General features: G+C 35.1%; 1 protein-coding gene across 2 annotated transcripts in view; it reads left to right on the plus strand.

Annotated features, from left to right (window-relative positions):
* Nucleotides 1-15,946, plus strand: part of CSMD3 (CUB and Sushi multiple domains 3) — a 1,267,615-nt gene that overhangs the window by 1,077,166 nt on the left and 174,503 nt on the right. For both annotated transcript variants that reach the window (XM_062189471.1, XM_062189472.1), the window contains 2 exons: nt 5,402-5,526; nt 13,418-13,514. In XM_062189471.1, the coding sequence (XP_062045455.1) occupies nt 5,402-5,526; nt 13,418-13,514 (222 nt within the window). The remainder of the gene's footprint in view (nt 1-5,401; nt 5,527-13,417; nt 13,515-15,946) is intronic.

The raw sequence follows: 15,946 nt of genomic DNA on the forward strand, positions 1-15,946 counted from the left end.
ATAATATATGTGGATTTCTGTTCTGAAGGCACACCAATTCTCTATTTACATTTAACAGTGTAGATATAGTCTTTGACAATCTACTGCCAAGATTTTATACAGGATGATTGTTTTCTCTGCTTCCATATTCAATCAAGCTGCTCTGTTAACAGCTTAAGCCAACTAAGCATACAATTAATATCAAAGAACACAGCTTTCTACATTTCTAATGTTTATAATTTCAATTATGTTCTTTCAGTTTTGCAATTTTACTACTGCTATCAACACTTTCTCTTTATTTCTATCACAGTAAAGTACAATAAGATACTCAGGAGTTTTTTTGTGTACTGACATACTGAATCTTAACTGCTGACAGCATCATTAGAGGTGATATATGAGTTGTGATTATAGTTCAAATGGTCAAATACTAAAATGTGGAATCCATAGATTTAAGCAATTTGTGTGTAAATAACATTTAATAATCTTCTACAAAGCTGTAATGGGATAGTATTATTAGGTAAATTATAATTAAATATATATTTTATATTAAAACTGTACTTGGAACAGTATAAGACTGAATAAAACTTATGCTGAAGATTGAGCTTTTGTCTTCTAAATTGACCTCCTTAAATTTCAGATTTCTTAAAATCTCCAGCCTATAACCCCCCAGGCTGTCTTGCCTTAGAGAGTCTGATTCAAATAATCCCCTGCAGCTACTAATAGCTTTGACAATATATGGCTTTAGGCATAAGTACTTTTGTTTGTGGGAGGTCTCTTTTGAAAAGGCCTACCTACTCCCCTTTAGGCAAAAAAGTCTTTAATTAACTGCTTATCCCATCACCCTTATCAAGGTATGTTTTTTAAAGTCCTTTAGAGGCCCAGAAAGAATTACTTAGAGAATCTCCATGGCAACACCTATCTATTTCATCTTCTCTTAGACTGGGAAGGAAATTGATGAAGAACTATATACAGGATCTCAACTCTCCCTTATTGAGTCATTCATTCACGTATCCACTCATCCATGAAAAAGTTATTAAGTATAATAACAAATAGTAATTATTAGCATTTGTATAAAGCACTATTAAGCATTGCCTAATTTAATATTAACTCCCAGAGATAGATAAGATTTCTTTGACAGATAATCAAACCCCTATGGTTCACAGCCAAAAGCAGAATTATTATTTGAACTTAGGCTTTCTGATTCTAAAGCCTGTTTTTTTAATCAATATGTTATATTGTATCATACTGATGAGAGGGAAATTTATCATATGTCTTTTAAAAATGGGAGGCAAATGAACACGTATGAAGAGAAGCTTGTAAAACATTCTGTATGTGGTAATGCATGTCTGGGAATATCTCTATATTTTTTTTTGGTGAAAAGAATAAAAATTATCTGGGCCAGTGTTGTGGTGCAGCAGGTTGGAACTCTGTCTGGTTCACCATCAATCCTGGCTGTTACACTTCTGATCCAGCTATCAGCTAATGTATCTGTGAAAGCAGCAGAAAGTGGCCCAAATACTTGGGACCCTGCCATCCTTATGAGAGCCCAGGATGGAGCTCCTGAATCCTGGCTTTAGCCTGGCCTGGGCGGTTAACCAGTTGATAGAAAATATCTTTCTCCAGGCCCTCCTCTGCCCCTCTATAATCTGCCTTTCTAATAAATGAAACAGATCTTTTAAAAAAAATAAAAATCATTGAAATAGAATTTGACAGATGTCTTGTTTATGAAAATAGTGGGACATAAGAATGATACAGAAATGATACAGAGGCTACTTTTAACAAATAGATATAGTGCTTCGGTACCTTACTTAACAAGTATTATTGAATAGGGACTAAGTGCCAGACAGTTTTTTGGCACTGATGATATACTTTTTAATAAAAATATAAAATCTTTGTCCTTATGGAGTTGACATTTTAGAAGAAGGAGACCAAGCATATCAATAAATTTAATTAATAAATAGCATGCAGTGGTACATGCTATGAAAAAAGGAAAGCAAGAATTCAAGTTTGAAGTCATCAGCTAGTGGATATGGTTGTTTTTATATCATACTGAAATGAGTAATGCATAAAAGTCTTAGTGATGAGCAAGTATGTGGTCGGGAAGAGGGATATTGGACATGCACAGACCACAGCAAGAATCCCAGATGTCTACAACAGAGTAAATGATGGCAAAGATGATGAACTCAGGGAAGCAGAGCTGAAGCCACTACATATTCAGTTCTGAAAACTATGGGGAGTTTGAATTTTCTCTACTCAGTGTAGGAATTCATTCAACTAGGGAGTGTTATAATTCAGTCATTGGAGTGAGTGGAGGAGGTATAGGGTAGAAGTATAGGGTAGAAGCAGTAAGAATGATTAAGAGCCTTTTATATTAGTGAAGGGGAAAGATAATGGTGATTTAGATTAGAAGACTATGGTCAAGTTATGAGAAGTAGTAAGCTTTGTGTTATATTTTTAAGATAGAGCTGAAAATCTTTATTGGCTGAATATACATGTAAATGTGAAACTAAATGTAAGAAAGATAGTAAGATGGGACTTAGGTTTATGGCATAAGAACTAGATGAATAGTGGTGACATTTTCTGAGGTGGAAGAGAGTATAGATGGGGAAAAATTTCAGAAGTATTGTTTTGACCATAGTAATTTTGAGATACTCATTAGTCATATTATTATACAACTCAGGACAGAAGTCATGGTTGGAGATAAACATTAATAATCATAATAGAGAGAAGACATGGAAATAGATGTCATCACTGAGTGATTTTGATGGAGCTTGAACATAATTTGTCCTTCTAACTCATTTATCGGGTTAAATTCCAAAATCATAAGTTTACGGTATCAACAGCATGCTAAGTTATTCTAATTATGGTGTATAGGTGGTGAGCCTACTGGGAGGTTCTCAGATTATTAGGGACATGCTCTCAATGGACAGTTCTTATGGGAGTGCTGGTTTTAAAATGTAAATTGAGCCAATTGCTCCCTCTGCTTCCTGGCTCACCATGTGAGTTTCACAAGTATTCTACTGTTGCCATCCACTGAATGAATGGGTTCTGCCAGCCCTAGACTGTGAATCTCCAAAGCCATGAGCCAGAATAAACTTCCTCCTTTGGTCATTAGTTGTAGTAATGAAATAATGATTAATTGGTGTTTTGGAAAAAAAAAAAAGATACTTTGGGACCTAGACACACAGTACTTTAGCATGTAAAGGATCAGAAGGAGGAAGCTGAGCTACAAAAACAGATATAAATAGTGTAGTCTACGTACAGGAGAAAATTGGAACAGCATGGTAGACTGTGGACAGTTGAAGAAAGGCTCAAGATAAACGATATGATCGACATTGGAAAACAATTGCTCGTAGACTGAGTGAAATGCCAAGAATCAATCTTGTTGCTAGAAGAATGCCCTCATGACTTTCATAGTAGTTTCAATAGTGTGGTGAGGCCCAAAGCCTGATGGAAGGCATGGAAGTGAAATGGAGTAAGGGGATGACTTGCAGCAGCACGGGATGAACTAAAGGATGTTTATTTTAGGCCAGAAATGTTTTGAAAGCCACACGGGGGCCTCTAAAAGTTCACAAAAAATTGTTTTATAGTAAACCTATGCATGGATCTCAAAAAATTTTTGCAACAAAATAAGCATATTTTAATTATATTGTTCCTTGAAGTGTTTGAAGTACCTTTGAATTAAACACAATAAATAATAGCAATATTTGGTCAATAGAGGAACAGTTTAATAATTTGGTCTTAACTATTTTAAAATAACTCTAATTTTTAAAAATACAAATACATTAGCTTTTAAAATTTAATGTCATGTTCAACATGGGTGAAATTTGTGATATGTAAACATATAATGTTGGGGCCAGTGTAGTGGCACAGTGGGTTAAGTCAATGCCTAGTGTGCTTGGGAAGGCAAAGGAAAGTGGCACAAATACTTGAGCCCCTGCCACCCATTTTCTTACAGATTTATGAGAAAATACAATAAAATGACTTTCCATAAAGTACATTATTATATCATTAAACAAGTTTGTAGCACTGTTTTGGAGAAACTATACTGAATTTTTGCATATGGCTTTGGAAGTAGCACAAGACTAATTGCTTTTTAATAGCTATTATTATAAAAGATATGTTTTTACATCTCACCATTATATTCAGACTAGGACAGATGCCCAGTAGCACAAGGCTGTTACTGCCTAAAATAGTCATAAAAAATAAAATTTATTGAATCATTGTATTCCAAGTAATATGCTAGCTTTTTGTGTATATTATCTCTATTTTTTCAAAAAAGCCTTTTCTAAGCAATAACATTAACATTTCATAGATAAGGTATCTGTATTTTGGATAATTTCAGTGTCACTTAGTATTTGGAAGTTGTGAGTTTAGCCATGTCCAGAATCAAACTGATACTATTAGTAGATAAGAAAATTTTACTTTCTGATTAGTACCTTCTAAAAATCAAAGAAGCCTATATTGACTTCAGAATAGGTAACACAACTATTTTTTTAAATATTTATTTTATTTATTTGAAAGGCAGAGATACAGAGAGAGAGAGAGAGAGAGAGAGATCCACCATGCACTGATTCACTCCCCAAATGGCTGCAACATTTGGACCTGGGCTGATCCAAAGCCAGAAGTCAGGAGACTCATCAAGTCTCTCACGTGGATGCAGGATTCAAGTCCCAGCTCTGTCTCTTACTCTGTTATCTTGGGAGAGACATTTAATAACTTAATGATTGAGTTTACTCAACTAAAGAATTGAGAGACTGTTTATTCATTATTCATATCAGTGACTTTGGGGAGGCTGAGTGAGTTAAAATACATAAAATGCTTAGGAGTGTGCCCAGTGTGATATATAAATACGTAAAGTTGTGATCATAACGTAATTGCTGTCATCATCATTACTCTTCAAAGGATGCTGCTATTCTTTCTTCAAAGGATACATGAGGAAGAATGTGCCAATTATTTTCAAACAAAAATTTCTATATCTAAATTAGAGCTATTTTAGGGCAAATGTCATCATAGTTTTTGTAATATGAAGGGTATTAAAAAATTCATGCAAAATATTCATGAAAAAACTATGAATGGAGTTCAAAAATTGGTGCACAAAAATAAACTTTTAATTCCATTTTCCATGAAATTTTTGAAGTATCCACATGTAATATAAATTATAGGCTATTATTACGTAAAGTATCATGCAATTTTAGATACACCATTGTAAGGTCAACTGAAAAATGCTGCCTCGTTATTTTAAAACAATTTTGTGGTATAGACAGACGTGATTTTCATTGTTCTTCTGAATCTTACAAACAGGATGACTTATATTGTTTTCCAGTCTTGTATCTGTCTAAAATGTTCTCTCTGACCTTTTCTCTTATTTTAATCATTTGCATCAGAATTAACTCCTTCTCTTGGAATGCTTTATTTTTAGTGCCCTGTGGTGGAATTTTAACTAAACGCAAAGGGACTATTTTGTCTCCTGGATATCCTGAACCTTATGACAACAATCTGAATTGTGTATGGAAGATCACAGTGCCAGAGGGAGCTGGTATTCAAGTAGGAATATTTAAAATTTTCTTCTTTGCATTGTATGTTTGAAGTTAATCTTTTCAGAGACAAGAGAATGAACATTATTTCTAAAAGCTTAGCAAGAGTTTTTGACTGACATGGTTGAATTTAATGGAAAGGTATTTATTCATTTATTTCACCTTCAAGTAACAGAAAGCAAAAAAATAATAGAATAAGCATTATAAAAAATGTGTTGCTTCATATAACATGAAATCTTGAAATGATATGATTTAGCTTTGATAATTTCAGAGATTTGTTTTTTTTTGTCATTCTAGAATGAGGTAATTTCCATCTCTCTGTTCTGCCATCCTCAGTATCTTGGTATAAATTCTGAGCCTTCCTTTTTCATGGGCTTAAGATAGTGGCAAAAGATCTGGTCATGGCAGCCTTACATAGCAATGGCCAATAGCTAAAGAAGAATGCCCCTGTTTTGTGTACATTTTCACTGCTTCTGAAAAATTTCTCAAGAAACCTACAGACTTTCAACCTAGTGGATAGAAATATTTTAAAATGAAGTCAAGACAGAAATATTTTAAAAATGCAGCCATATCTGTTCCTAAACCATACATTGGAAACAGCAAAATATGTACAATTATTTAGCTCAAACAAATCAATATCAAGTACCTGGAATAGGCAAGAAGCTAAGCCACCTGTGTTGCACATGTGTTTCAATTAATTTAACTAAGTCAGGTTTCTGTTAGCAAAGAACACAGTTAGTATTCCATAGGCAGTAGAGTGTCTACCATATTCATTTAATTGTAATCATTTTGGGGAGAGCAATTTGACCAGTTACTCTGTTTTCTATTGAAGTTGTTTCTGGATGCATTGATGGCATTTTACTACTGAGTCTGCATATATATACAATGGAAGGTAATTGTGCTCTACCTTTAATAAAAATAGCATTTACTTTTCTGGTTTATACTTAAAGTTTTTCTGTAGGAAATTCAGATGTATAGCAGTTATAGTAAAAGTATCCAAGACACTATGCTTTGAATTAGATAGAAGCATAAATTTTAGTTTAAAAAGCTTTTTTTTCCAATTATATCTATAATTTTCCAGAAAATTTAAAAAGTTACTGACAGGTATTAAGTGTAAAGTAGGCCAATAAACCAATGAGAAACTATGGAAGTTGTATATTTTCAGACTTTTATGGACATCAAAAGACAATGGATATATGTTATGTTCTGGTAGCTGTACTATATATTTTATGTCCAATTTGTACAATTCGGAGATAAATAATCTTGTCATGCTATATAGTACAACTAACAAGGATTTTAATGTCCATGTCCGGGTTGTACAGAATACATGAAGGTTATTAGGAATCTATTTCTTGACATCAAGCTATTTTTTTCTAACTATGATAAAATAATGAAAACCCTTGAATTTTTTCTCCAGCTATCATGCTGTATTATTGAACAATGACATCGTGGCTTCAGCACTCAATATCCTAATAGAGCTGATATCATGGTGAACATCTATGTGTGATTAGATCCATCGCATTGCTCAGATTGCTTGTTCTGTCAGCAGCTGTCTATCCTGCTGATTTTCTCCACACTGCCAAATCACTTCTTTCCTTTCTTTCCTCTGTGATACCAATATTTTCTTGGATTTAGTTTTCTTTTATTTTCTACTTTTATAGCTCTAACTTATATAACTTCTATATGAACTTTCTTTTTAAAAAAATATTTATTTATTTGTTTGAAAGACAGAGAGAGAGAGAGAGAGAGATGTCCATCCGCTGACTGACTCCCCACATAGTCACAATAGTCAATGGCTGGGCCAGGTCAAAGCCAGTAGCCTGGAACTGCATCTGGTTCTCCCTTCTGAGTGCAGTGGTCCATCCAGGTATATAGGCCATCTTATGTTACTTTCCCAGGTACATTAGCAGGGAGCTGGATCAGAAGTAGAGCAGTCAGGACTAGAACCAGCACTCATATTGGATACTGGTGTCACTTTAACCCACTGAGCCACATTGTTGGCTCCTCTTCTTCTAGTTCAACGCATTATTCAAATAGTAGTGTTGATGAGATCCTGTGACCTTTGGTTCATTTTATACCATCCTCTCTGTCACCTTGTCTATTTTCATGGCTTCAGTTACTATAATGTACTGATGATGCTGAGGACTTTAATCACTACAGAAAATAAGAAAGGATTTTTTTGAATGAAGGACTAAATGAATCATGATTTTCAGTCCTACATCCAAATCTCCTTCCTAGACTGTACAGCATATGTCCAGCTGTCCCAAATTCAATCTTTCCAAAACTAGCTTCATGAATATTTTTTCTTTATTTTTTTTAAAGATTTTATTTATTTGAGTGATAGAGATACATACAGTGAGAGAGAGAGAGAGAGAGAGAGAGAGAGAGAGAGAGAGAGGTCTTTTGTCTACTGGTTCACTCCCCAAATGGTCACAATGGCTAGAACTGCGTCAATCCGAAGCCAGGAGCCAGAAGCTTCTTTCAGTCTCCTATGTGGGTACAGGGGCTCAAGGACTTGTGCTATCTTCCACTGCTTTCCCAGGCCACAGCAGAAAGCTGGATCAGAAGAAGAGCAGCTGGGACCAGAACTGGTGCCCACATGGGATGCCAGTGCCTCAGGTGGAGGATTAACCCATTGTGCCATAGCGCAGGCCCCCATGAATATTTTTTTTCAAAATTGTGGATGTCCCCCAAAAGTTCTATATTATAGAATGACATCTATTCAATTGCACAAGCCATAAGTCAATTTTTTTCTGTCTTCTTCTCTACTCAAAAATGTATGTCGGGCCCATCTTTCACAGATCTCTCAAGCAAGTCCATTTTCTTTTCCCACCCAAGATTCGGTAGCCATCATTCCTGTCTCAAATTCTTGCTGTCTCCTCCATTCAATTATCCATGGAGCAAATAGGTTAACCTGCTAAAATTAAGTCTAAAATTAAGTTACTTTACTGCCTATAATACCTCAGTTGTCCCCAATATTCTTAACTCTTTCAGTTCAGTTGATCATAGATCTGGGTGCTCTATTTTCATTCTTTCCTAGTCTATTCTCACTACTTCAGTTCTTTATAATAAACCTGGCTTTCTCTTGCATCTGGAACTTTCTGCATATTGATCCTTTTGCTTGCAGTGCTCTCCAAGATCTCAATTTATTTGACTTAATCTTATTCACCAATTCTATCTTAACTGTGTTCCCTATGTAAGATCTTCTGTGAACTTGAGGTAAGCCTAAGTTCTCATGCTGTACATGCTCATAGCTCACCTTAATTTCTTCAATTATACCTATCAAATTTTATTGCTTATAATTATCTGTGAGCTCCTGAGGACAGTGACCAAGTCTATTCTGGAAGTAAGCAAATTGCCTGAAAATATATACTCAGTAAGCATTTTCAGAATGAATCAATAAGTACCTCCAAATGCAGTGGTGTTTTGCCTCTTTTATTGCATTAGCATGGAGAGAACTGATAATATGTATTTGGGAAAACTACATTTATTTCATTTATTCTAGACAAACACTACCCAAAACTGCATACATATTAAAGATAGTATAATATCTTTTACCTCGGAATGGTATTTTTTTAATGTTTAATACATTAGAAAAGAGAGTTTGAGTATAGCCAAACACTAAGCAAATTTATAGAATGTTAAGCATACTGGATTTTAAAATTTAAGCACTGTAAAAAAGTACTAAGCATGTATTTTAAATTAACTACTTACATGCATACTAATTTTAGACATATCAGTAATCACAGGCATTTATAAGACACACACACACATACACGCACACACCCAGAATCTTCATAATGACTTATATTTGAGATTTTACTAATTACACATTAAAAAATAAAAATGAGACAGCCATTGGCAGAAAGAAGAGTGGAAGAGTGCTGAGCAAATAACAATAATATAGAATGATCTGTAGAAATAACCTTAACACATACACCAATTTATCATATTAATGAGTTATTTGTGGGGATTCATTTATTTACTTCATTCTCTACTGGAGTTTGTTACATGAATTCCAGAAAGGATACATTCAGCAGTAACAGTCACAATGATCAAGAAAAAAGTCAACGTTTATGTGATAAACTGTAGGAGAAAATATGTTTAATATATAATTGTGTTAATTTATAGCATGATCTTGATGAGCTAATGTCATCTTCCAAGCCAAGTAAATGGAATCTGAGCATCTGTGTGATAGACACCTGGCATGAATGGTTGGAAATTAATTACCTCATAAAGATTTCCCATTGCCATGATGGATAGCTTCATCTAATGTGAAGTTCCTTAGAAGGCTGTGTTAGTAACTACCTGTTTCAAAATCTTTAATTGATCTCTTTTGACTTTCTGTCACAGTGGGTTCTCATTTACTTCAGTCTCTTAAAAGACATCTGGCCATAGCTTACTATTTCTTCTTTCTTCACACTCTACAATTGTATTATGCCAAATAATGGTTATATTTGTACAGAATCCATAATTGCCCATGATTGGCAAATTGTATTAGATTTGTGTGGCTAATGTAAAAGATCACTATGAAATTTATAGCAATAAATAAAATTATCCTCTCACAGTACTAGAGACCAGAAGTACAAAACAAATTTTAGCATGCTGAAATGAAGACTCTGACAGAACCTCTCCTCCCATCCCAGGCTTTGGAGAATTCCTTTCTTTTGTATTTCCACTGCTAATGGCTGCAAGCATCCCTTGGCTTCTGGCTACATTACTCTAATTTCCCCTTTTGTGGTCACATTGACTTCTCCTCTTCTGTCTGTGTTGAATTTCTCTCTTCATCTTTTTATCTCTTTTTTTTTTAACTTTTATTTAATGAGTATAAATTTCCAAAGTACAGCTTATGGATTACAATGGCTTCCCCCCTCATAATTTCCCTCCCACCCGCAACCCTCCTCTTTCCCGCCCCCTCTCCCCTTCCATTCACATCAAGATTCATTTTAAATTTATCAAATCCTAAAGAAACTTTTTCCTTACACTGTTTACAGGCTGTAGGGAATAGGACCTGATATTTTTGGGAGTCATTGTTCAGCCTTCTATACATATATATTCAGAATTAAACAGATTTTCTTCCTCCCATCCAGGTAACAGGTATACTTGGAGGTAACATTTCTGTTCTTGCCACCTATATGCTCTGAATAACTTGGGGGGAGATAAATCATTCTTAAATATTATCTTTCATTTCTCTTCCTATTCAAATCACACAAAATCTAGTAACTTCCCTATAGCAAAGTATTTGATTATCTGGATCTTCCTTTCTACTATTCCTGTTTCTTACTTAGTTGAATCTCTCATAACTTCTCATAACTTCTCACTGCCATAGACTTTGAAATATTACTTCAATGGACATTCCCATTGTCTTTTCACTTTTGTTATTTTCACCCCAGTGAGCACTGTTCAAATAGCACAGTCATGATGATGTTTCTCCTCCTACTTTGGAAGCCATCAGTGGGACACTGGTGGTATGATTTAACAAGTATGTAATTATTATGAGTCTTTTTCTCAGTCTCTCAGATAAAATTCCTTCAATCTTCAATACATACCGTATACTATTTCAAACCCTGTATACAAATACAATAATTAAATTCTAACAACAAACCTATGAATTAGATACCTTTACTGTGATGATTAATATGTGTACTCTGATGCACAGAGTTTAATAGCATTTTTAGGGTCACATGCCAGCAATAGAGGGAGCCAGAAACAAGCAAATCAAGGTACTTTAAGGCCTACTGTGAATTTGCACTAAGCTCTACTCTTTCATTTTTCTATGCTTTTTCTAACTTTGCATGCAAATTTCCTATATAAATACCCTCCATGTTGTTGAATTGCATTACTGATGGTTCCCTAAGTTTAGCTCATGGCTTCACTACTCTACAATTTTAAAAAGTCAATAATTTCTTTCAGTGGCAAACCTCTCAATACCTTAAGCTCTCAGCCCAAATGTTAACACCTGTATAAATGTTTCCATTTTTTTTTTTAGCTGAATGCAATATTTTCTTCTCTTAATTTGAAGGAAAGGGAAATACAAATACGAAGAGAGAATTGATCATTGTTTAAGGTGGCAGTTATATTATAATCCTACAGCTTTAATTCTGGCTTTCTTCCTGTTCTGGAACGTTGCCATTGGATCTAATGCCAATCTCACAGGCAGGGTATCTGTTGCCATGTGGCACTCACCCCTGGAAAAGAGGCACACATTCACTTGAATAGAAGAATGGTGATGGACTATTTTGCAGATAAGAAATGTTTAGTGAATGAAATTTTTAAAATTATTTTTAGTGAATGAGTTCAGTGTCTACATTTACAAAGCACATCAGTTAGATAAAATAAATTTATTTTAGTGCAGTTTTCATTTTTTTCTGCTTTCAGACTGTAAAATATTTAGTAAATAAGAAGAAAATAGATAAGATGCACAGCTGTGGGGGTTCTGAGGGTTCTTGCAAAAGCTCAAACTGTGCTAAGTGATGTGCAACAAAGTAACACATGCCCCTTTCTTTAAATAAAATCTAATAGACATGAGCAATATCACCCCAGAATTTTCCTTCTCAACTTTCAGGACGTTCAGGGTGGTTTAGTTTCGACTTCATTCATAAAAATGATCTATAGAAAATGCATTTGAAGCAGCTACAAAGTATTGTTTGTGGTGATTGATTTTGGCCTATTAAAATCCTCAAAACCAAAAATATTAAAAATGTTCATGTGGGATTATGTTAAAAATTTGAAGTAAAAAGAAGAGAAAAACATGAGAAAAAATGTGTAATGAAAGGAGAAATGTATTCAGGAATAAGCCTGGTTTAAAATGAGTATTTTTCATTTATATATTCACATATGCTGTGGACCACAGAGCTGATTATTTCCTAATAGCTTCAACCAGTGACAAAAATATAATAAATAATAAGAATCTTAACACTCCAAAAACTTAAATGTTAACTGTTTGCAACATAGCATTGGGGTTCATAGACTCACCAAAACTTTATTTTTTTTAAAGATTTATTTATTTATTTATTTGGAAGGCAGAGTTACAGAGAGGCAGAGGTTGAGGGGGGCTTCCATCTGCTGGTTCACTCCCCAAATGGCCACAAAGGCCAGAGCTGAGCCAGGAGCCAGGAGCTTCTTTTGGGTCTCCTACATGGGTTCAGGGTCCTAAGGAGTTGGACCATCTTCCACTGCTTTCCCAGGCCTTAGCAGAGACCTGGATCTGACAAGGAGCAGCCAAAATCACAATCCATATGGGATGCTAGCACTTGGGTGGCAGCTTTACCTGCTATGCCACAGCGCCGGCCTCTCAACTAAAGCTTTTAATAGAGAAAATGCAATAGTGATAGACATGTTCCGTGTTGTACCCATAATGAGCCCTGCTAGGTGCCCCATAATACTTTTACAAAACTTAGCTCATATAATCCTCCGCCTTGCGGTGCCAGCACACCGGGTTCTAGTCCCGGTCGGGGTGCCGGATTCTGTCCCGGTTGCCCCTCTTCCAGGCCAGCTCTCTGCTGTGGCCAGGGAGTGCAGTGGAGGATGGCCCAAGTGCTTGGGCCCTGCACCCCATGGGAGACCAGGAGAAGCACCTGGCTCCTGCCATCAGAACAGCGCGGTGCGCCGGCCGCAGCGCGCCAGCTGCGGCGGCCATTGGAGGATGAACCAACGGCAAAAAGGAAGACCTTTCTCTCTGTCTCCCTCTACTGTCCACTCTGTCTGTCAAAAAAAAAAAAAAAAGCTTAGCTCATATAGCCCAGTTCCATAATAGCAAAGATCAGTTCTTTTAAAATCTGTGAAGAGCCACAGTGATGTGGTCCAGGCTTTGGGTTCTCTCTTCCTTGGAGAATCAATATACTATTGTATATCTTTCTATTTGGAAATATATATCCTTACCAATAATTATTTTTTCACAGGTGCAAGTTATAAGCTTTGCTACAGAACATAATTGGGATTCTCTGGACTTTTATGATGGAGGAGACAATAATGCTCCAAGACTTGGAAGTTATTCAGGTAACTAAGAAAGCTGAACTTAATTAGATGCAGATATAATTATGAATATAAAAATATTTTTTAAAGAGCTCCCTGAACCACTTGGTGTTTTCAGCTGCATTTTATAAACCATGCACAATAAATTAAATTACAAGTTTAGGAATGTAAATCTTGTAAAGGTGGTATCAAAATTTCTACTTAAAAGCTTATTATATAAACTTACTATATATACTTCTTGTTCTGATCATATTTCTATAACTATTTATTGATACCTTTATGTTCACAATACTATTTTCAACTGATTTATGGTTCAGGAATATATGTGCACTTTTCTTTCCTTAAAGAAAAACAGAATAAAAGAATAATAGTTAAAAATTATAGTCTGCTTGGTAATTATGGTATGTTCACTCAATAAAATGCTATGTATTCATTAAGATAATTATAGACTATATGGCAACATGGCAAGCATTATAGGTACTTTTATGTGATAATAAAGACAATATGTAATTATTTCTATTAAATCAAAAAATATGGAAAATTAACAGTTATGCACACACGCACATATAAACTCATGTAAAAAGACCAGAAGGAAATGCAAAATAAAGTAGTATAATTTGTTATTTTATTCAAAATTGACTTATTTTAATACCTTCTGTTAGGTTGTTGATGCTTTAAAGGTAACTTATGCAATCACCTAAAAGTCTCTTTCTATGCAGAGAAGTTATAATCAGGCATTTTATTTTGATAATTTTTCTATTCTTTTTAAACTCCGGAAATGCAAACATAATTAAATTATTAACCCATATACTTCAGACATAGTATATTGAAAAATTTAATGGCTTTAAGCTTTTAAGAGATTTTTTTTTTCGGGGTCAGAACTGTGGCATAGTGGGTAAAGCTGTCACCTGCAGTACTGGCATCCCATATAGGTGCCAGTTCAAGTCTAGGCTGCTCCACTTCTGATCCAGCTCTCTGCCATGGCCTGGGAAAGCAATGGAAAATGGCCCAAGTCCTTGGGCCTCTGCACCCATGTGGGAGGCCTCAAGGAGGCTCCTGGCTCCCGGCTTCAGATCAGCACAGCTCTGGCCCTTACAGCCAACTGGGTAGTGAATCAGCAGATGGAAACCACCCCCCCCACACACAAACACACTTCTGCCTCTCTGTAACTCTTTCAAATAAATAAATAATTTTTTTTTAAAAAAGAGATTTTTTCCATGCAGTATGATAACCAGTTCTTCAGCATCACCAATGAGGAAAGGAAATAAATATTTAGAGCAAGAGTGATTTGGTTTGGGCAAAAGCAAATTTTAAATATAGATTGAGATATCTTAGAAAAATCTCATAAAATTTTGAATATATTTTATTTATAATGGCTGGTTGTAATACTTTCATAATAATGACTATAATGATAATGAAAGTGATAAATGAGTACTATTCTTTACCAAGTGCTATCTCTGTGTGAGGATTATTACCATTTCCTTACTTGATTTTTCTAACAGTCTGAGTAAGTGTTTAAAACTTGGAGAGTTTAAGTTTCTTGAGGTTGTATAGTTAATGTAGGAGAACACTGGGATCCAGCTGATATGACTCCAGAAACAGAGCTCTTCATCATAAAAGTCCTATAAGAGACTCACCGCAGGCTGAGTGAACATTTTAGTTTCTGATTATCCTTATCTTCTGTGACTGCAGTTAGGACACTAAGAACAAAGTAAGATCAGAAAAAAACAAAGCAATAAGTATGTTCTGTAATGATTTCTTTCTATTTTTTCAGAGAAGACATCAGGAAAAAGTCCACAAAGTTATGCAAAGCTAGTGTAAAAAAATTTATATAAAAAGTGATGTCAGTCAACTCATGTGCTTGTTAAACTTTGTCTGAAAACTTAGAATTGACAATTGTTTTCATGCTTGTCATCTGAATCTTTGTCCTTTTAAGATGTTTGAATTATTTGCCCAATAGGAAATAATTAAACAGTAATTGATTCATGCTAGTATTTTTTATATTTTTAAGATTTATTTGAAAATCAGAGTTACGGAGAGGCAGAGACAGAGAGAGAGAGGGGTCATCCATCCACTGGTTCACTCCCCAAATGGTTGCAATGGCCAGAGCCAGGAGCCAGGAGATTCCTCTGGGTCTCCCATATGGGTTTAGGGGCCCAAGCACTTGGGCCATCTTCCATTGCTTTCCCAGGCCATAGCAGATAGCTGAATCAGAATTGAAACAGCTGGGTCTTGAGCTGGTGCCCATATGGGATGCCAGCACTGTAGGTGGTGGCTTTACCTGCTATTGCATAGCGCCAACCCTAATATTTTATATTTTCATATGTTACGATTAGATAATATAAAATTGATTTACTTAAGAAGCTTAGAACATCATTATAATTCATTTGCTGAGAGGTTAACACTAGTCAAAATTGGGATTAGGTTCAGAGCTGTGAAGTAGTGAGTAAAGCTGC

The sequence above is a fragment of the Lepus europaeus genome, chromosome 4, assembly GCF_033115175.1.
Source record: "Lepus europaeus isolate LE1 chromosome 4, mLepTim1.pri, whole genome shotgun sequence".
Taxonomy (NCBI): domain Eukaryota; kingdom Metazoa; phylum Chordata; class Mammalia; order Lagomorpha; family Leporidae; genus Lepus; species Lepus europaeus.